The 21,712-nt window shown below is 41.3% G+C and overlaps 2 protein-coding genes across 2 annotated transcripts in view; one reads left to right on the top strand and one right to left on the bottom strand.

The window, feature by feature from the left end:
• The window catches only part of JCHAIN (joining chain of multimeric IgA and IgM), a 32,817-nt gene extending 21,916 nt beyond the window's left edge, over positions 1–10,901 (bottom strand). Inside the window, exon 1 of the mRNA XM_063663726.1 lies at positions 10,813–10,901. The gene's annotated coding sequence lies outside the window, so the exon portion shown is untranslated. The remainder of the gene's footprint in view (positions 1–10,812) is intronic.
• A 386-nt stretch (positions 10,902–11,287) lies between these two features.
• Positions 11,288–13,398, top strand: UTP3 (UTP3 small subunit processome component). Its single transcript, XM_063663727.1, has one exon. The coding sequence runs from the start codon at positions 11,543–11,545 to the stop codon at positions 12,980–12,982; it is 1,440 nt and encodes a 479-aa protein (XP_063519797.1). The 5' UTR covers positions 11,288–11,542; the 3' UTR covers positions 12,983–13,398.
• Positions 13,399–21,712: the final 8,314 nt, after the last annotated feature.

The following is a 21,712-nucleotide window of genomic DNA, read 5'->3' on the forward strand; positions in this document are numbered from 1 at the left end:
TCCTGACCTCAAGTGACCTACCCGCCTTGGCCTCCCAAAGTGCTGGGATTACAGGCGTGAGCCACCATTCCCGGCCTTTTCCCCCATTTCAATTGTACAAGCTTAGAATCTATTTTGAACTTCAGAATTAATCTTAGTCATTCTAAAGCTAAAGGTAGAGAGCCTAAGCCTCTTAACTTACAGTCCATTTTACCTCTCACAATACCAAGAGCCATTAATACTATTTTTTCACATCTATATGGAGAAATTTCTTCTAATTGGCAGTTTTTGGGGGTGGAGGAATTGAAAGATTAGACTTAATCATTTCACAATGTGATGTTTTGATTATGTATACCTTGTGAAATGATACAAAACTTAGAAATCCATAACTTAAATAAGTGAAATAATCAAAAATGATTTTGTCTAACAAAAATGCTTTAGCTGGCTGAACACGGTGGCTCATGCCTGTAATCCCAGAACTTCAGGAGGCTGAGGCTGATGGATCACCTGAGGTCAGAAGTTTGAGACCAGACTAGCCAACATAGTAAAACCCCAGCTCTACTAAAAATACAAAAATTAGCTGGGTGTGGTGAAGTACATCTGTAGTCCCAGCTACTTGGGAGGCTGAGGCAGGAGAATCACTTGAACCCAGAAGGAGGAGGCTGCAGTGACCCAAGATCACACCGCTGCACTCCAGCCTGGGCAACAAAGCAAGACTCTGTCTCAAAAAAAAATCTTTAGCTTATTTTTGCAGCGATATACACTGAATGATTTTTTTCTGATATTATATAAGCATTGAATGATTAAAAGTCAAACAGAGCATTTTTACTCAACTTTCATACTCTTTGATACCCTCTTTCCTAATCTTTGTGACTTCCAACCTCATTAAATGTCTGATAATACTAACTGGCATTTTTTAACCCTAAACATTTTTGTTCTTATATGCAGAGTTTCTTCAAATATTGATCTCTATCCAAGCACAGTATATGTAAAATGTATATTTAGATATCAGGAGGCAAAAGCTGGTCAGCTGGGTGCAGTGGCTTATGCCTATAATCCCAACACTTTGGGAGGCCAAGGCAAGCAGATCATTTGGGGTCAGGAGTTAAAGACCAGCCTGGCCAATGTGGTGAAACCCCACCTCTACTAAAAATACAAAAATTAGCTGGGAATGATGGCGCATGCCTGTAATCCCAGATACTCGGGAGCTGAGGCAGGAGAATTGCTTGAACCTGGGATACAGAGGTTGCAGTGAGCCAAGATCATGCCACTGCACTCCAGCCTGGGCGACAGAGTGAGACTCCACCTCAAAAAAAAAAAAAAAAAAGAGGCAAAAGCTGAATTTAAAAAAAAAAAAAACTCAAAATATGAGGAAGAAACTTCATTCCAAATTCTTACTAAAAATTAAAAAATACAAACAAAAAAATTGACTTCTTTTTCTCGAACAGCTTTCCACATAGACTTTTAGGGTAGTCCTTCTGTGGTTAAATGTTTATGAGGAGAATTGCACCTGTGTTGTGGTCAGCTTTTAAATAAACTTGCACCTGCAGTGGTTTTTCATAGAATTGCTGTTTGAGAAATTACATGTCAGTGGTTTGACCATCACACAGAGCTATTTCCCTTCACCATATCACCTGCTAGGCAGGTCCTAATTTAAAAAGGGCCTACTTCCAAAAATTCATTTGAAAAAAAATCTGGTTAAATTTCATGGTAATCTCTCCAGGGACACAATAATAAGTAAGGTTTCCAGGATACCCCTCAAACAAAAAGAATATGCTCCCTTCAATTCATCCATTGCAGTGGTCTGGTCCTCTGCTTTAAGAAAACTGATTTCTGGGAGAGGCTTCTGCTCTAGTCAAATATGTCTGCTTTCCTTTTCCTGTATATGATCTGCTAATTCCTGTTTCAGAATCTTTTTTAGTCTGTCATTTTCCTTACCATAAATTTATTTCTTTTTCCTTCCTGTTCATCCTCATAAAAAATCCTAAAATCTTTCAAACTAATTCAAGTAGGTCTAAATGTCATTCCATTCTGTTCACTCTTTTACTTTGTTTCTTCGTTGCTAATAAATTCATCTTGTATCTTGTATACCATTTTACTCAGTTGGCATATTATCACTTTTCTTCATATGTGTGTAATTTTGTATATTAATGTTTTCTAGATGCAGAGAGGTGTTCATAAAGAGCAATATCAGATGGCACCCCAAAAAAGGATATGAAAGAACACCAAAAGGGAACTCTAAAGATTTAGTTGGAAAAGTAGGTAAGAAAATACAATTTTCTTGTTCTAACTCTTCTATTCAGAGTGTTTACATCCTATGTAAGTGCCATACTAAGTTCATTTTCCCTAATAAGGAGAAAGCATAAATCTGTGGTGAGGAATATCCAGTCAGTTATTTTTAAAATATCAGATGCAACTGTAAAGATGTGTCTTAAGAGACACTTCTACTCAGTCTTCCTACTGAACAAAAGAGCAAAGGCTGTGGAGTCAGTTATTGCCTGGGTGCAAATGGGACTCTGACAAGTTACAAAATCTTGTTTTCTCTGTTTTATCTATAAAATGGGCATCACTGTAGTACATACTTCACAAGATTGATGAGAATTAAATTGATAAGTGTAAAGCATGGAACATGCTAGAACATGGCTACAACATATAAACAATTACTTTAGCATAATGCTTAGCTCTTAATCTGCCTACTTTTCATATCCATATTCCCAGGACCCTGATTTAGACACAAAAACGCATCACTTTGATGACTGTCACCATCTTGCACCAACTTCCGTCAATTTTCCAATCCTTCCCTATTTAAAACCCTCCAATGATTCCCCTTTGCTCATAGCATAAATAATATATCTCTACCCAAAATAGATATAGATCAAGATCACATTTGCAAATAGCTTATTAAATTCTTAGGTCATTTTTAATAATTTCTAATACCTTATTGAAATTTAACAGAGCTTGATTTTTTTTTTTTTTTTTTTTGAGACGGAGTCTCACTCTGTTGCCCAGGCTGGAGTGCAGTGGTGCAATCCTGGCTCACTGCAACCTCCACCTCCCAGGTTCAAATGATTCTCCTGCCTCAGCCTCCCGAGTAGCTGGGAGTACAGGTGCGGGCCACCACACCCAGCTAATTTTTGTATTTTTAGTAGAGATGGAGTTTCACCATGTTGGCCAGGCTGGTCTGGAATTCCTGGCCTCAAACAATGTGCCTGCCTTGGCCTCCCAAAGTGCTAGGATTACAGGCATGAGTCACTGTGCCCAGCCAATCCAAGCCTTTTTAATTTGACACCTGGAGATATGTAGTCCTATAACTCAAGTAGCAGGTAGGTAGTATAACACTTTTGGTCTACTAGTTCACGTGTGCTAGTTACTTCAGTCAGAACAACCCAAAATTGTATTTTATTTGCTTTTAGTTAAATATCCAATATGGTCCCATGTTTCAACTGAATTTGAAAGACATCAAAAATTTCTTTCTCTAAAGAGATCCATATATCAAACTGTCTAGAAGACATCTAGACACTTAAATAGCTTCACAGACACCTCAAATCAAACATATACAAAACTTAACTTCCCATTTCTTGGCCCCCGCTTAATTTTTTTTTTTTTTTCGAGATGGAGTCTCGCTCTGTCGCCCAGGCTGGAGTGCAGCGGCGCGATCGCAGCTCACTGCAACCTCCGCCTCTTGGATTCAAGCAATTCCCCTGTCTCAGCCTCCCAAGTAGCTGGGACTACAGGCACGCACCACCACACCAGGCTAATTTTTGTAACTCCTGGCCTCCAACAATCCACCCACCTCGGCCTCCAAAGTGCTGGGATTATAGGCATGAGCCACCACGCCCGGCCAAAACAAGTACATAACTAGTCTTAACACAAAGGAGAAAATGTTTAGAAATCCCTAAGAAAGGAAGAGTTAGGGACTATTAGATGTAAGTAGAAGGAAGTATATCAGAGAAGACAGCCTAGAGAAGACACAGTCTTAGCTGGGCCTTGAAGGCCATGTAAGTATTGAAATATGAGACAGCCCAAAGAGAGGCCAAGAGGATAAAAATCTCAAAAAGAGAAAAAAAATGAGTATTTAGTTTGGCTAGAACATATAATTCATGAAAGTGGGAAAGCAGATGGGGCCAGATAAAGGCAGGCCCTGAATATTGGCTTAGAGATAAGAACTTGATTCTATAGAGAATGAGGGGTGACTAAAGAAAAAATTTTAACATGGGCTGTGTTTCAAAAGACCTTCACCACCAAAGCTATAATTATCACTGGGTCAATATTTAATATCAAAATAATTGTAGTTACAAGTTTTCCCATGAAAAGAAAAAACTAAAAGGGATTAAATAATGTTTAGAAAGTAATTGCCAACTTTTTAGTTGAATTAGAGTTTGGAAGGGAAAGCAGTGTCATAATTTCACTAAATTCTTCATTTTGTAATGAAGGCTACCAAACCTGTTTTCTAGATGCAGAGAGGTGTTCATAAAGAGCAATATCAGATGGCACCCCAAAAAAGGATATGAAAGAACACCAAAAGGGAACTCTAAAGATTTAGTTGGAAAAGTAAGTAAGAAAATACAATTTTCTTGTTCTAACTCTTCTATTCAGAGTGTTTACATCTTATGTAAGTGCCATACCAAGTTCATTTTCCCTAATAAGGAGAAAGCATAAATCTGTGGTGAGGAATATCCAGTTTTTTTAAATTAAGTTAAATTAAAGCTTAAAAGCTTCAAATATTTACTACATATTTCAGTAGAAGCTCTATATTTTACTTCCAAGTCACTTTTAGGACTTTTGCAACTTAAAATAGATACAGACCTTATTTGCAAAAAGAATCTGTGACATATTTGTTTCAGAGTAAGTGGTTTCTGACAGATGAAACTAGATGAAATGAAAGCAGGTGGCAAACTTCATCCATTTTCTTTCTTACAACTAAAAATAATCTTTCTTTCTTTTTTGCATCCAAAAATAGTCCAGCATGTTTCTGGGGTTATATTAAATTATCCAAATATATTGATAGGTACTAACACCAAGAATACATTTTCCCATTATAACTCTTATATCAAATTATTATTTTTACTATTACTACCTTTATGCACATTTCTAAGAAAAGCTACTTCTTTTGACAACTTCAGTCATCCCAGCCTAGTCTGTGATGCTGGAAAAAAACGTAATATGCTGTTTATTGCAGCACTATTCACAAGAGCAAAGACTTGGAACCAACCGAAATGTCCATCAATGATAGACTGAATTAAGAAAATGTGACACATATACACCATGGAATACTATGCAGCCATAAAAAATGATGAGTTAATGTCCTTTGCAGGGACATGGATGAAGCCGGAAACCATCATTCTGAGCAAACTATCACAAGGACAGAAAACCAAACACCACATGATCTCACTCATAGGTAGGAACTGAACAATGAGAACACTTGGTCACAGGGTGGGGAACATCACACACCGGGGCCTGTCGTGTGGTGGGGGGCAGAGGGAGGAATAACACTGGGAGAGATACCTAATGTAAATGACGAGTTGATGGGTGCAATGGGCCAGCATGGCACATGTAACAAGCCTATGTAACGAGCCTGCACGTTGTGCACATGTACTCTAGAACGTAAAGTACAATAATAAAAATTTTAAAAACAACATAATACGCATTCAACTATAGTCTTTTTTTTTTTTTTTTTTTTGGAGATGGGAGTCTTGCTCTGTCACCCAGGCTGGAGTACAGTGGCGTGATCTCAGCTCACTGCAACCTCCACCTCCTGGGTTCAAGCGATTCTCCTGCCTCAGCCTCCCGAGTAGCTGGGACTAGAGGCGTGCACCACCACGCCCAGCTAATTTTTGTATTTTTAGTAGAGACGGTTTCACCATGTTAGCCAGGCTGGTCTCAAACTCCTGACCTCAGACAATCCTCCCACCTCAGCCTCCCAAAGTGCTGAGATTACAGGTGAGAGCCACCATGCCGAGCCTCAACTATTGTCTTAAGTTCACTAAAGCTGTATATTAAATATTTCACCTTGTTAATTACTTTTAAATTTGAAGAGCTGTGCTGATAACTACGGAAGCTCAAAAGACACTATGTTGTTAAAGGCTAGTGCTTTGAAGTGCTGACAGAGTATAGAAACATACATACCTGGACTGACTGACTGCATTTCCACTACCTTCTCACACCCCACTCCAGCCAAGAAAGATTACTATTTAATCTAGTGTCTGTTTTGGAAACCATAACCTTCGGAGTCTGAACTTGGCTATGGACGCTAAAGGAAAAAGTCACTGTCCACCTAACAACACAAATCAGGCACAATTACACATAATTGATAGAGAGGAAGTTTGAGATCTATGCAGGACTGTGGTGATGAAGCATATGAATTTGATCCTGTAGACCAAGCTTGTCCAACCCACAGCCTGCAGGCCATATGCAGCCCAGGAGAGCTTTGAATGCACCCCAACAAAATCTGTAAACTTTCTTAAAAGATTGTAAGTTCTTTTGCGATTTTTTTTTTTTTTTTTTTTGAGATGGAGTCTAGCTCTGTCACCAAGGCTGGAGTGCAGTGCCGTGATCTTGGCTCACTGCAACCTCTGCCTCCCAGGTTCAAGCGATTCTCCTGCCTCAGCCCCCCGAGTACTTGGGATTACAGGCATGTGCCACCACGCTTGGCTAATTTTTGTATTTTTAGTAGAGACGGAGTTTCACCATGTTGGCCAGGCTGGTCTTGAACTCCTGACCTCAGGTGATCTGCCCACCTCAGCCTCCCAAAGTGCTGGGATTATAGGTTTGAGCTTCCGTGCCCAGCCAGCTATTGTTAGTGTTAGTATATTTTATGTGTGGCACAAGACAATTCTTCTTCCAGTGTGGCCCAGGGAAGCCAAAAGATTAGACACCCCTGCTATAGACATTGGGAAGCTAAAAGATTGGATGCCCCTGCTATAGACGTTGGGAAGCTTCTGCAGGATTTTAAGTTAGGAATTGCTATAGTCATTTTTTGTTTGCTCATTTGTTGTTTAATTAAATCTCAGGTGCAGTTAATTATTCTCCTCAGTTCTTGACATTATTATTGGTCTGTGGAAATGTCCTCTTCTATTCCTTTTAATCTCCAACACTTATCCCATTCTTCCTCTTCCATAAACAGCTGTTCTTTTGTGTTTAATGTATATTATTTTGTTTGATTATATTCCTACAAAATGTGTATTGTTATATTATTGTGCCTGCATTTTTAATTTTTGTGAATGGTATATTATTTATTACATTCTATTTTTTACTTTTTTCCCTTAGCACATTGTTTTAAAAATCCATTCATGTTGCCATATGGATATATAATCTACTGCTTCCAATTACTATATAGTTAAAATGACTATAAAATGTATCATCTTGGCCAGGCATGGTGGCTCAAGCCTGTAATCCCAGCACTTTGGGAGGACAAGGGGTGGATCACCTGAGGTCAGTAGTTCGAGACCAGTCTGGCCAACATGGTGAAACCCCGTCTCTACTAAAAATACAAAAATTAGCCAGGCATGGTGGCAGGCACCTGTAATCCCAGCTACTCGGGAGGCTGACGTGAGAGAATTGCTTGACTCTGGGAGGCGGAGGTTGCAGTGAGCTGAGATCGCACCATTGCACTCCAGCCTGGGCAACAAGAGTGAAACTCCGTCTCAAAAAAAAAATTATCATCTTAATCATGAGAGTGAAAGGAGGTGCTATTAATAATTACACCAGGATAACAGGTTAAACAGGGCCATCCAGGGCAAGCCAGAATGTATGATCACCCTATGCTCCTAAATTCCATTCTGTTCTTCTACAACATTTTATTGATCTGCTCTTCCAGTGATGGATATCCAGGTTGTCTCTAACTCACTGCTACCAAAAATAACTTTTCAAATAGCTTCGTACAGGTCCCCTTATGGATGGGCTTACGTGAGAATTTCTTAACCAAAAAGATATCTGCAATGATTTGTAAATTTCTGATACAGGTAATTCTGAACACCCAGAAGATTGGTAAAGTGACAAATGAGAATAAAACATAGTAGAATACTTAGCTTAGCATTGAAGGTTTTTGTAGTAATGAAAAGTATGGCTGGAAAGATTGTTTTGGGGTAAAACTTTAGGACAGCCATGTATGCTGTAAATTTTGTTAGTAAACGAAAGTTTTTACTATCTTGATAGTAAATGAAAGTTTCTGAACCAGGAAATGTGGTGACAGAAATGATATTCTAGGAAGATATATCTGATGTACCAGATCAAATGTACCAGAGACTAAAAGGAGGAGACCTATTAAAGGAAAAGTTGAAAGCCAGTATAGTATAGTAGTTAGTTATAGCACAACATAGATTCTGAAGCTGGACTGTTCTGGTTTAAATCTAGTTCTAACACTTACTAGCTTTATGACCTCACTTAAGCTATATGTGCCTAATTTTCTCATCTCCAATTACAGATTATTACAGTAACTTTTCACAGGGTTATAATGGTTTCAAGAGCTTGTAACAGTATCTAGCACACAATAACCACCCTCAATGTTAGCTATTATTAATTGTTTCAATAGTCCAGGAAGAAATAAAGATTAGTGTAAGCTAATGTGATCATACAATACCTCCAACACCCAGAACAAATGCCCTGAAAGAAGTATCCTAATGTATCATCACCTAATGTGTCATTCATAGACTCCCTAATTCCCATAGTAAGAAAATCCCATAAAGGGCTTAGAGTAAGGCAAAAACAATTTTTTTTAACCTGCTGGCTCTCATTAGTGTAGCTTGCTAACTCCTGAGCCAGACATCGCAATAAAATAAAGATTCAGATTGGCTGGGTGCGATGGCTCACACCTGTAATCCCAGCACTTTGGGAGGCTGAGGTGGGCAGATCACCTGAGGTCAGGAGTTTGAGACCAGCCTGGCTAACATGGTGAAACCCCATCTCTACTAAAAAAAAAAAAAAAAAAAAAACACACACAAAATTACCCAGGTGTGATGGCAGGTGCCTGTAATCCCAGCTACTTGGGAGGCTGAGGCAGGAGAATCAATTGTTCTTTATCAAAAGGATCTGAAAAACTGGGTGAAGCCACACGCACCTTTAGTCCCAGCTACTCAGGAGGCTGAGGCAGGAGATCACTTAAGCCCAGGAGTTCTACCCAGCGTGGGGAACACAGCAAGCACCTGTCTCTAAAAACAAAGGATCTGAGAATGTTAGAATATGATACTCTCTGAATATGCATTGAATACTGCAACTCTGTTCTGGTTAGGAAATTTAATATTTAGTATAAACTAAATAATATTAATGTGATCATTCCGATTTAAAATATCCAAAATATTTTTCTAACTTATATATAATGATATATGCATTTTAGTCTTGAAGTCTGATACTAAATTCTCAAATAATTTGCAATAAAAATGAACAATCTGTATTTATGTGCCTAAATGAAACAATGTTTAAATAATGAAAATTTAACATTTAAAGTAAGGAAATAACTACAGTTCCAGCATAGATGTCATACTCTTTAAGCAATATTCCCAAAACAGCAATCTAAAGGTTATCTCTTACTCCTCTGTTCTCTTACAGCACCGGGTTTACATCATACACTGCCTTGTATTCCGGTAATCTGTATGAGTATCTTCTTTTCTACCTGATTATAAAGTCCTTAACTGGCTGATTCATCACTATTGTCTGTAGCATTCTACAACAAACAGTAAGCAGTTAATATCTGCTAAATGACAAAATGTACTAAAATTTACATTAAAAAATAAATTCATGCTTACCATCAGAACATAACTTTTGCCCACAACTTTCTAATTAAATTTTATTTTCTAAAATCTTGTAAAAATTTCAAAATGTTTCAGACACCTTTAGGCACTTGGAAAATGTTTAGTTCAAAGTATCACTTTTCTAACATTTTGCATTATTTTTATTAACCTAATGACACTATACTTTCTGCAAAGAAATTGTCACCATTGGCTGGGCGCGGTGACTCACGCCTGTAATCAATCCTAGCACTTTGGGAGGCCGAGGCGGGCGGATCACGAGGTCAGGAGATGGAGACCATCCTGGCCAACATGATGAAATCCTGTCTCTACTAAAAATACAAAAATTAGCTGGGGGTGGTGGCGCGTGCCTGTAATGCCAGCTACTCGGGAGGCTGAGGGAGGAGAATCACTTGAACCAGGTCGGAGGTTGCAGTGGGCCGAAATTGCCACTGCACTCCAGCCTGGCGACTGAGCGAGCCTCCGTCTCAAAAAAAAGAAAAGAAAAGAAAAGAAAAAGAAATTGTCACCGTTTATTTTATTTTATTTTGAGACAGAGTCTCTGTCGCCCAGGCTAGAGTGCAGTTGTGCGATATCGGCTCACTGCCACCTCCGCCTCCCGGGTTCAAGTGATTCTCCTGCCTCAGCCTCCCGAGTAGCTGGGATTACAGGTACCCGCCACCACGCCCCGCTAATTTTTTGTATTTGTAGTAAGAGACTGGGTTTCACCATGTTGGCTAGGCTGGTTTTGCACTCCTGACCTCAAGTGATCCACCCACTTCGCCCTCCCAAAGTGCTTAGGATTATGTGTGAGCCACCGCGCCCAGCCATGTCACGATTAATTTTAGCAACGTATCAAAAGTTCAGCTTCCAACTACCTACATTAAAAGGTATCATAATACTAACCCTGAACCTTGCATATGTAATGCCTAAAAACTTACACCCTGAATTACTCTAACATTACAGGGCAGACTTCCTTGAGAAGAGTCAGACCCTGCAGCGGGGCTCTGCCTTCCCACTGTCAGCCTCAGGGTCATCTAGCTTTATCGATCCCCATGCAGCGGGTCACCGAGCCCTGTGAGCAGGGAGAGGGCGATGGGGATGAGTAAACCTGAGCCGGAGGCCCGGCCTGCGCTCTCGCCCGGAAATCTCCCGTGGGATTCTGGAGTCCAGTGGCGCTGTCTGAGGCTGTGGTACCCAGAAATATGGTATTGGGGGTGGGGGGGAAATGAGAGGAAAACAATCTGATTAACTTCCAGCCTGATAAGCAGAAAAGAGAAAACAAGGGAGCAGGAAAACTACGCTAGCACTAGACTGCCGGTCGCAAGCGCCGGGTACACACGCAGTTAAAACTCAATGGAACGCTCCTGGGACTTCTCCGGGGCGTAAAGCGCAGCGCCCTCTATTGGCCATCGGGACCTCGCCTGGAGGTGCCGTCAGGATTCCGTCCCTCAGCCATTCCCAGGCACTCGAGAGTAAGCGCATTAGCCCGAGAAAGCGTTCTGTGGAACGGAACTTCCTTATCCTATCGTTTCCACACGGAAAGATTTTAATTCACCGGAATCGACTGGCGTTAAAGGGCACAGTGAAAAGGAAGTTGGTATCAACGTGATCTCGCCTAAGGGACCGAGCGGAAGTGCTCAATCGTACGCCACGCGGAGAGCATGCTGGGGGCCGGAAGGAAGAGGAAATTCCAGTAGCGGATCAGGAGTCTGCAAACTCCCGTGGTAGGGGAGCGCGCGGCTGTTTAAAGCCACGAGTTACTGGAGCGCCTGATTCCTGCGCCGAAGTCAGAGGTGGCCGAAAGTCCGGAGTCGCTGTAAAACCTGAGATTGTGAGCCATGGTGGGGAGATCCCGGCGGCGCGGAGCAGCTAAGTGGGCAGCTGTGCGAGCCAAGGCAGGTCCCACGCTCACCGACGAAAATGGAGATGATTTAGGATTGCCACCCTCACCAGGGGACACCAGCTACTACCAAGATCAGGTAGATGACTTTCATGAGGCACGATCCCGGGCCGCCTTAGCTAAGGGCTGGAATGAAGTACAGAGTGAAGACGAGGAGGATGGCGAGGAGGAGGAGGAGGAGGTGCTAGCCCTAGATATGCACGATGAGGACGACGAAGATGGAGGGAGTGCGGGGGAGGAGGAGGAGGAGGAGAATGCCGATGATGATGGTGGGAGCTCCGTGCAAAGTGAAGCTGAGGCCTCTGTGGATCCCAGTTTGTCGTGGGGTCAGAGGAAAAAACTTTACTATGACACGGACTATGGTTCCAAGTCCCGAGGCCGGCAGAGTCAACAGGAGGCAGAGGAGGAGGAAAGAGAGGAGGAGGCGGAGGCACAGATCATTCAGCGGCGCCTAGCCCAAGCGCTGCAAGAGGATGATTTTGGTGTCGCGTGGGTTGAGGCCTTTGCAAAACCAGTGCCTCAGGTAGATGAGGCTGAGACACGGGTCGTGAAGGATTTGGCTAAAGTTTCAGTGAAAGAGAAGCTGAAAATGTTGCGAAAGGAATCACCAGAACTCTTGGAGCTGATAGAAGACCTGAAAGTCAAGTTGACAGAGGTGAAGGATGAGCTGGAGCCATTGTTACAGTTGGTGGAACAAGAGATCATTCCACCCGGAAAAGGAAGCCAATACTTGAGGACGAAGTACAACCTCTACTTGAATTATTGCTCGAACATCAGTTTTTATTTGATCCTGAAAGCTAGGAGAGTCCCAGCACATGGACATCCTGTCATAGAAAGGCTTGTTACCTACCGAAATTTGATCAACAAGCTGTCCGTTGTGGATCAGAAGCTGTCCTCAGAAATTCGTCATCTGTTGACACTTAAGGATGATGCTGTAAAGAAAGAACTGATTCCGAAAGCAAAATCCACCAAGCCCAAACCAAAGTCTGTTTCAAAGACTTCTGCTGCTGCCTGTGCTGTTACAGATCTTTCTGATGATTCTGATTTTGATGAAAAAGCTAAACTGAAGTACTATAAAGAAATGGAAGACAGGCAAAAGCTAAAGAGAAAGAAGGAAGAAAATAGCACTGAAGAACAGGCTCTTGAAGATCAAAATGCAAAGAGAGCTATTACCTATCAAATTGCTAAAAATAGGGGACTTACTCCTAGGAGAAAGAAGATTGATCGCAATCCCAGAGTGAAACACAGGGAGAAGTTCAGAAGAGCCAAAATTCGAAGAAGAGGCCAGGTTCGTGAAGTTCGTAAAGAAGAGCAACGTTATAGTGGTGAATTATCTGGCATTCGTGCAGGAGTTAAAAAGAGCATTAAGCTTAAATGAAGTTTTTGCTTAGCATAAGGTTTTTGGCAGTTTTGGATCAATAAATTTTTACTTTTAACTAAAGTCATTGTATTAATATATAATACTTTAAATTTTAAAAATTCTTGTCCACAAGGAAATTTGTCTGGGTTATTGGACAACTTATAAGAACTGTGGGAGCAATATGAAGGTGCTTGAGAAAAGAGATGATGTTGAAGTTTTCCAATATTCTGTTAAGTATTAGCTTAGGGAAATTTCACAGTTCATTGTGGAGTGTTAAACTTAAAACGTGTAACTTTTCACATAAAGAGAATGCACCTTTGACAGTTATCTTATTTGTAAGGCAGCCTATAAAATAGTTCTGAAATATTTTATTTACCTAACTATAATTATTGGGCCAGATACCTGTTAATAAATGGGCTTAATGTTAACATGGATTTCATATGTTCTGTGTGGTTTAAAAGCATAGGAATGAAACTTTGGTTAAAAGTAGAAAAAGGAAAAGATATGCCTTAATTACATCAATTGTCAATATTTTCTCATAGTTCTTCATGTGGCAAATAAGGTAAAAATCCCATTTCCCCTTCTTTACTAGTGATTTGCAGTGGTTGCTGCTTGTACTTGCACTCCATTTGCTAAAACTTTGATATGATTACTACCAGGTAAGTGGTAACTTTAAGTGGCAACAAAGTTCCATTTTTCTTTTTTTTTTTTTTTTTTCTTTTTTGAGACTGAGTCTCACTCTGTAGCCCAGGCTGGAGTGCAGTGGCAGGATCTCTCGGCTCACTGCAACCTCCACCTCCCGGGTTCAAGCGATTCTCCTGCCTCAGCCTGCTGAGTAGCTGGGATTACAGGTGCTTGCCACCACGCCCAGCTAATTTTTGTATTGCTAGTTGAGACACGGTTTCACCATTTTGGCCAGGCTGGTCTCGACCTCCTGACCTCAAGTGATCCGCCCTCCTCGGCCTCCCAAAGTGCTGGGATTACAAGTGTGAGCCACCACGCCCAGCTCAATGTTCCATTTTTCTTTTCTTTCCTTTTTTTTTTTTTTTATTATACTTTAAGTTTTAGGGTACATGTGCACAACGTGCAGGTTAGCTACATATATATACATGTGCCATGTTGGTGTGCTGCACCCTGTAACTTGTCATTTAACATCAGCCATTTTTCTTTGCTGCTACACTGGTCTTTAAGTAGGGGGAAGATGTTGAGGTGGATTTACATTTGGTAAAAATAGGATGTTGCCAGGGAAGAAAATGAGAGGACTAGTGAAGGAAACCACAAAAAAAGTCCTAATTTCCTAATTGTGTCACTGTTTATTCAGTAAACACTGTGCTAGCTGCTAGAGACGCAGAGATGATGCTTGGTTAATATTTATTGAACACTTGCCATGTGCTAGTTGTACATCACCTCATTTAATCTTTACAATAACTTTGCAAGGTGATACTGTGCTCCACAGATGAGGATGCTGAAATTTTGGAAGGTTGACTTTCTAAAGGACACCTGCTTGAAATCTGAACCCAAACCAACTTGAGCATTCATTCTCTTAACCTCTGGCTTACAGCTGCTTCCTCAGAGTAGCACACAGGACAAATTATTTTGTTTCCTTATAAATAAAAGAGGTAGGTTGGAAATAGAAATAACAGTGCTTACTGAGGTAACTTTCTGAGCACTTTGTGCTTATTTCCTTATTTCTCATAACCTTATGTGGTAAATTCTGTTATCCATATTTTGAAGATAAGAAAACTGGCAAAGAGAAGTAACTTTCTCAGGGTCACACAGCTATTAAGTGGCAGAGCCAGGATTTCAACCCAGCCTTTATGGCTTCAGAACCCAATTCTGTACTTCCTTTTTTTATATATAATAGAAAAAATACAGGTTTTAGAGTTAACAGGATGATTTTCAGTTAATCTCTGAGTTTCATTTTCTTCATCTGTATGAGTCTCTATTATTATACCTACCTCAGAGAAGCCATAAGTCAGTGGTTAAGAACAGACTGTAGTTAGACTGCCAGGTTGGGTCTTTTGCAGGGGTTTTTTGTTTTTTTTTTTTTTTTGAGACAGAGTCTGTCACCCAGGCTTGAGTGCAGTGGAGTGATCTCAGCTCACTGCAACCTCAACCTCCCAGGTTCAAGCAATTCTGCCTCAGCCTGCAGAGTAGCTGAGACTACAGTCCCAGTTGAACTGGCCTCAAGCGATCCACCTGCCTCGACCTCCCAAAGTGCTGGGATTACAAGCCTGAGCCACCACGCCTGGCCAGACTACTGGGTTTCTAACCCAGCTCCATCACTTAGTACCTGGGATTTGGGCAAATTACTTGATCACTCTGTTACTCAGTTTTCTCAGCTGAAATGGGGATGATATTACCTACTTGGTAGAGTTATGAAGATTAAGTGAATTAATGTATGTAAAGCACTTAGAACAGTGTCTTTTAAGTGTTAGCTTATAAATGAGAAATTAATGTCTTAGGGAGGAAAGGGTAGCATTGGATAAGCACATGAGCTATAGAAAATCTAGGACAGGGCGAAAAGAGAGGACATGAAGTTAGAGGTTGAAAGTATTTGGGCTGGGCACGGTGGCTCACACCTGTAATCCCAGCAATTTTGGGAGGCTGAGGCGGGTGGATACCTGAGGTCAGGAGTTCAAGACAAGCCTGGCCAACATGGTAAAATCCCGTCTCTACTAAAAATACAAAAATTAGCTGGGCATGTTGGCATGCACCTGTAATCCCAGCTACCCGGGAGGCTGAGGCAGGACTATCACTTGAGCCCAGGAGGTGGAGGTTGCAGTGAGCTGAGATTGCACCACTGCGCTCTAGCCTGGGTGACAGCGAGACTTAATCTCAAAAAAAAAAAAAAAAAAGTATTTGGTGTTCAACCGGGTACCTGTAGTCACACCTATTGGGAGCCTGAGGCAGTAGGACTGCTTGAGCCCAGGAGTTCAAGGCCAGCCTGGGCAACATAGTGAGATTCTACAAAATAAATTTTTAAAAATTTTCAAAGAAAGTATCTGGTGTTTTATATCAAATCCCTGCCATATGTATATGGGAGTAGGGAGAGATGATAGATTGACAGATAGATTTGGTAAGAAAAAATTATGTTTTGAAGATAGAAAAATCTTCCATTTAGAAAAGTGGAAAAAAAATTATGTTATATATTCCTTTAGAGATGTCACAATACTTTATAAATATTATTCATTTTGGAGTAGCTAGGATGTAGATGGTGCTATCCTATATTATAAACATAAAACATGGCTTTGTCTGATGCGAGCTAATAGCAAAATAAGTTGTTGGATATAATATTTACATCTTTCAAATTTTGTTGTTTTTATTTTTTGAGATGGAATTTTGCTCTGTCGCCCAGGCTGGAGTGTAATGGCGCAATCTCGGCTCACCGCAACCTCCACCTCCCAGGTTCAAGTGATTCTCCTGCCTCAGCCTCCCGAGTAGCTGAGATTACAGGCATGTGCCACCACGTCCAGCTAATTTTGTATTTTTAGTAGCGATGGGGTTTCTCAATGTTGGTTAGGCTGGTCTCGAACTCCCGACCTCAGGTGATGCACCCGCTCCTGGCCGTTTTTTGGTGCTTTTTTTGGTTGTTTGTTTTTGAGATGGAGCCTTTCTCTGTCACCCAGGCTTGAGTGCAGTGGCACAATCTAGGCTCACTGCAACCTCTGCCTCCCAGGTTCAAGTGATTCTCCTACCTCAGCCTCCCGAGTAGCTGGGATTACAGGTGTACACCACCACACCCAGGTAATTTTTGTATTTTTAGTAGAGATGGGGTTTCACTATGTTGGCCAGACTGGTCTTGAACTCCTGACCTCAGGTGATCCGCCCACCTCAGCCTCCTAAAGTTCTGGGATTACAGGCGAGAGCCACCGCGCCCAGCCGCATCTTTCAAAATTTGTATGTATATTTAACAAACATTTAAAGAGCACTAGATGTGCTGGGTACTGTCATTTGTACATGAATAAGTTGTTACCCAATGTGATAATCTTTTTTTGTAAAAACTCACTTTGTGAAGTCTGGAGAGCTTCATGGGTAAGAGTTCCAATAAAGTAAATTACTGGTAGCAGGCATCAGTACAAAGCATCAACAACCTGTGAGTTTTATGGCAGTATATTAAACTATAGGCGGCTACGAAAAATACAAAATATTAAAAATTAAAGTAGAAGAAGACAACAAATTAGTGATCCACTAAATAGCTAGTGATGCATTTACTCTGCCACTAATCAGCCGACTGGCTTTGGGCCGATTTCTCCAAGCCAGTTTCTTACCTATATTCTTATCTATGAAGAAGTTAAATAAGATCAACATGCCACTTTAATTTTTGTGTAGAAATAAATTTTATTTGCTTCTCAGACCTCTAAGAACTACCTAATGGTCAAAGTTTTTGGCAAACTGGAAAATTACTTTTTGTGATCTAAAAGATAAAATCTAGCTTAGATAACTTGAATAATTAATTTTATTCACATATCTTACACAAAATATTTGATATATCTGAGGAATGGCTGGAGTTGCTATGAAATAAAATAATTTTAAGTTAATGTGTTAAATTATACAAGTTAACATTACCAGAATAATTCAAGAAAAGTAGAACTTAGTATGCTTTACATCTTGGAGATCACAATGATGAACAGGTACTGAACAGGAACACTGAATTATAGATGTTACCAAAAAAAAATCATGTTTCTAACTAGAATTTAAAATCACACTGGGCCGGGCGTGGTGGCTGATGCCTGTAATCCCAGCACTTTGGGAGGCTGAGGCAGGCGGATCACAAGGTCAGGAGTTCAAGACCAGCGTGGCCAACATGGTGAAACCCCATCTCTACTAAAAATACAAAAATTAGCCAGGCATAATGGCCCATGCCTGTAGTCCCAGCTACTCAGGAGACTGAGGCAGGAGAATCGCTTGAACCCGGGAGACAGAGGTTGTGGTGAGCTGAGATCGCACCACTGCACTCCAGCCTGGGCAACAGAGCAAGACTGTCTCAAAACAACAACAACAAAAATCACACTGAAAAAAAAAGCTGCTTCAGCTATTCAGATTGTATTTTTTATTCTTAAAAACAAAATTGTAATTTGCCTTTGAAAGTTTAAAAAACAGAAACAGGCAGAGTACGGTGACTCACGCCTGTAATTCCAGCACTGCAGGAGGCTGGGGCAGGCAGATCACTTGAGGTCAGGAGTTTGAGACCAGCCTGATCAACATGGCAAAACCCCATCTCTACTGAAAAAAAAAAAATCAGCCGGGTGTGGTGGTGCACTCCTGTAGTCCCAGCTACTCAGGAGGCTGAAGCAGGAGAATCACCTGAAACTGGGAGGCAGAGGTTGCAGTGAGCACTCAAGCCTGGACAAGAGTAAGACTACGTCTCAAAAATAGAAAAAAACAGTATAGAACCTTTATACCCCCCCATCAACAAATATTAGTCTGTATTTTTTTATTTTGTTTAAGATATATTTTCTCATAGCTGAGTTTTTAATTGATAGTTACTTTAGCTATGTATTCCAGATGATATATTTTGATTCTTTCAGCTATTCTTAAAAAATAAAACCAGTGATTTTACATTTGCTACAAAGTGAAGTTTTAAATGATAGCAAGTATCAAGAATCAACATTTGTTAAACTACAAAACAAAAAGACCTGGAGGAAACTAGTAAAATGTTCTGCGTTAAGAAAGCCAATAGGGCCAGGCGTGGTGGCTCACGTCTGTAATCCAGCACTTTGGGAGGCCGAGGCCGGCGGATCACCTGAGGTCGGGAGTTCGAGACCAGCCTGACCAACATGGAGAAACCCCATCTCTACTAAAAATACAAAATTAGCTGGGCGTGGTGGTGCATGCCTCTAATCTTGGCTACTTGGGAGGCTAAGGCAGGAGAATCGCTTGAACCCAGGAGGCAGAGGTTGCGGTGAGCTGAGATTGCTCCATTGCACTCCAGCCTGGGCAACAAGAGTGAAACGCTGTCTCAAAAAAAAAAAAAAAAAAGGCAATAAAGGGAAGTGATTGGGAAGAGTTTGGCCTCCAGAGCCAGATTGAGTTCAAAGTCCTGTTTCACCCACTTACCATGTGTCTTTGGTCTACTTAACCTCTGTACTGCAATTTCCTCACATTGAATAATATATAATAGTTAATAGTTTAAATGGTTAATCATGTAACATCAATTTAGAAGAACACTTGACAGGTAGTAAGTGCTTCATGTTCGTTACTATTTTTTTAATCCAGTTTTAAAAAACTGGCTGGGCGCGCTGGCTCATGCCTGTAATCCAGGCACTTTGGGAGGCCGAGGTGGGTGGATTACCTGAGGTCGGGAGTTTGAGACCAGCCTGACCAACATGGAGAAACCCCATCTTTACTAAAAATACAAAATTAGCCGGGCATGGTGGCGCATGCCTGTAATCCCAGCTACTCCAGAGGCTGAGGCAGGAGAATCGCTTGAACCCGGGAGGTAGAGATTGTGGTGAGCCGAGATTGCGCCATTGCACTCCAGCCTGGGCAACAAGAGCAAAACTCCGTCTCAAAAAAAAAAAAAAAAACAAACTAATTTAGCCAGGTGTGGTAGCTCACACCTATAATCCTAGCACTTTGAGAGGCTCAGATAGGAGAACTGCTTGAACCCAGGTGTTCAAGACCAACCTGGGCAACATAAAACATTAAAAAAATTAGCTGGGCATGGTACCACACATGCCTGTAGTAACAGCTTCTTCGGAGGCTGAGGTGGGAGGACTGCCTGTGCCTGAGGAGGCTGAGGCTGCAGTGAGGCATGATGGCCCCACTACACTCCAGCCTGGGCTGCAGAGTGAGACCCAGTCTTAAAAAGGGAATTTACTCCACTTGAATGAGTTAATTTCTCTTAGGTTCTACCATAATGGTTCTTTTGTTTGTTTGTTTTTGTTTTTGAGACGGAGTCTCGCTCTGTGGCCCAGGCTGGAGTTCAGTGGTGTAGTCTCAGATCACTGCAACCTCCGCCTCATGGGTTCAAGTGATTCTCCTGCCTCAGCCTCCTGAGTGGCTGGGACTACAGGCGTCTGCCACCACGCCCAGCTGATTTTTGTATTTTTAGTAGAAACAGAGTTTCACCGTGTTAGCCAGGATGGTCTCGATCTCCTGACGTTGTGATCTGCCTGCCTTGGCCTCCCAAAGTGCTGGGATTACAGGCGTGAGCCACCGTGCCTGGCCAACCATAATGGTTCTTAAACCAGAATGTCCAAGGATCGGTTGGTAAGTTTAAAGTACGGATTCCTGTGCCCTACCTGCACAGATTCTGATTCAACTCTCCTGGTGTTGGGTCCAGTCATCTCTGTTTTAACAGGCATGCAACATGATTCTGATCCAAATGGTCTACAGAATATGTTTTGAGAAACACTGCTCTGGGTTTTTCTCAGCTAATAACATTAGGCATATGAATGAAGTTAATTACAAGAGTGAAATATGATGTGGCATTACCATGGGACTACTTCTTGAGAATCTTGAAAACAGTAGGCCTCCCTTCACCCCACCCCAGAACCATAGCACAGTCCTAATCACATTTTGCATATGACAGTGGGTTCCTGGACTCCCTGAAGCCAGGAGTCCATAGACCTTAGAAAACTTTATGCTAGCCTGGGTGTGGTGGCTCACGCCTGTAATCCTAGCACTTTGGGAGGCCGAGGAGGGCAGATCACGAAATCAAGAGATCAAGACCATCCTGGCCAACATGGTGAAACCCTGCCTCTACTAAAAATATAGAAATTAGCCGGGCGTGGTGGTGCACTCCTGTAATCCCAGCTACTCAGGAGGTTGAGGCAGAAGAATCACTTGAACCCGGGAGGCGGAGGTTGCAGTGAGCCGAGATCATGCCACTGCACTCCAGCCTGGCGACAGAGTGAGACTCTGTCTGAAAAAATAAGAAAACTTTATGCTAGAAGGGTTGTACCTTTTACCCTTGTGCATTGTTTTATATGGCCTATTTTAATACATATACTAGACAATTTTGCCATGGTGGGGTGAGGATTATTCAAATTAAGTAGATGGCAGAATTTAATTAGCACCTAAAATTTTTTCACATTTATTAAATGACCTCTTTTAGACATACTTACATTTTTATTCACACCACACTTGAACATACATAAAAAGAGAAATATAAATGTAAGCTAAATAAGTTATTCCTTAAACTTCTTATTCAGTCCAGTTTTTTTGAATTGCTTTTATTCAGATACCTGATGGTCACAGATAGAAAAAAAGAATTTTGATGTGATCTTAAGAGGAAAGGGTCTTAAAAATAAGTGAGGCTGGGCGTAGTAGCTCACACCTGTAAACTCAGAATTTTAGGAGGCCAAGGTGGGCAAATCACTTGAGCACAGGAGTTCGAGACCAGCTTGGGCAACAGGGCGAAACTCCATCTCTACAAAAATACAAAAATTAGCTGGGCATGGTGGTTTGCGCCTGTGGTCCCAGCTACTGGTGAGGCTGAGGTGGGAGGATCACTTGAGCCTGGGAGGTCAAGGTTGCAGTGAGCCACGATTGTGCTACTACCTGGGTGACAGTGAGGCCATGTCTCAAAAACATAAAAAATAAAGTGAGGGGCTGAGAGCTACTTAGGAATAGTACAAGGAACAAATAGTACAAAAAATAAATCTTTTATGCATTGTAAAAAGAAGAAAAAACGATGCTAACTTTGGGAAGAGGAATAAATTCATTACAATTAAAACATTTAACTGCTTAAATAGGATACTATGGGACCTCAAAAATGGCATGTACCTTTCTACATGGGGA

The sequence above is a fragment of the Pongo pygmaeus genome, chromosome 3, assembly GCF_028885625.2.
Source record: "Pongo pygmaeus isolate AG05252 chromosome 3, NHGRI_mPonPyg2-v2.0_pri, whole genome shotgun sequence".
In the NCBI taxonomy this organism is placed as follows: domain Eukaryota; kingdom Metazoa; phylum Chordata; class Mammalia; order Primates; family Hominidae; genus Pongo; species Pongo pygmaeus.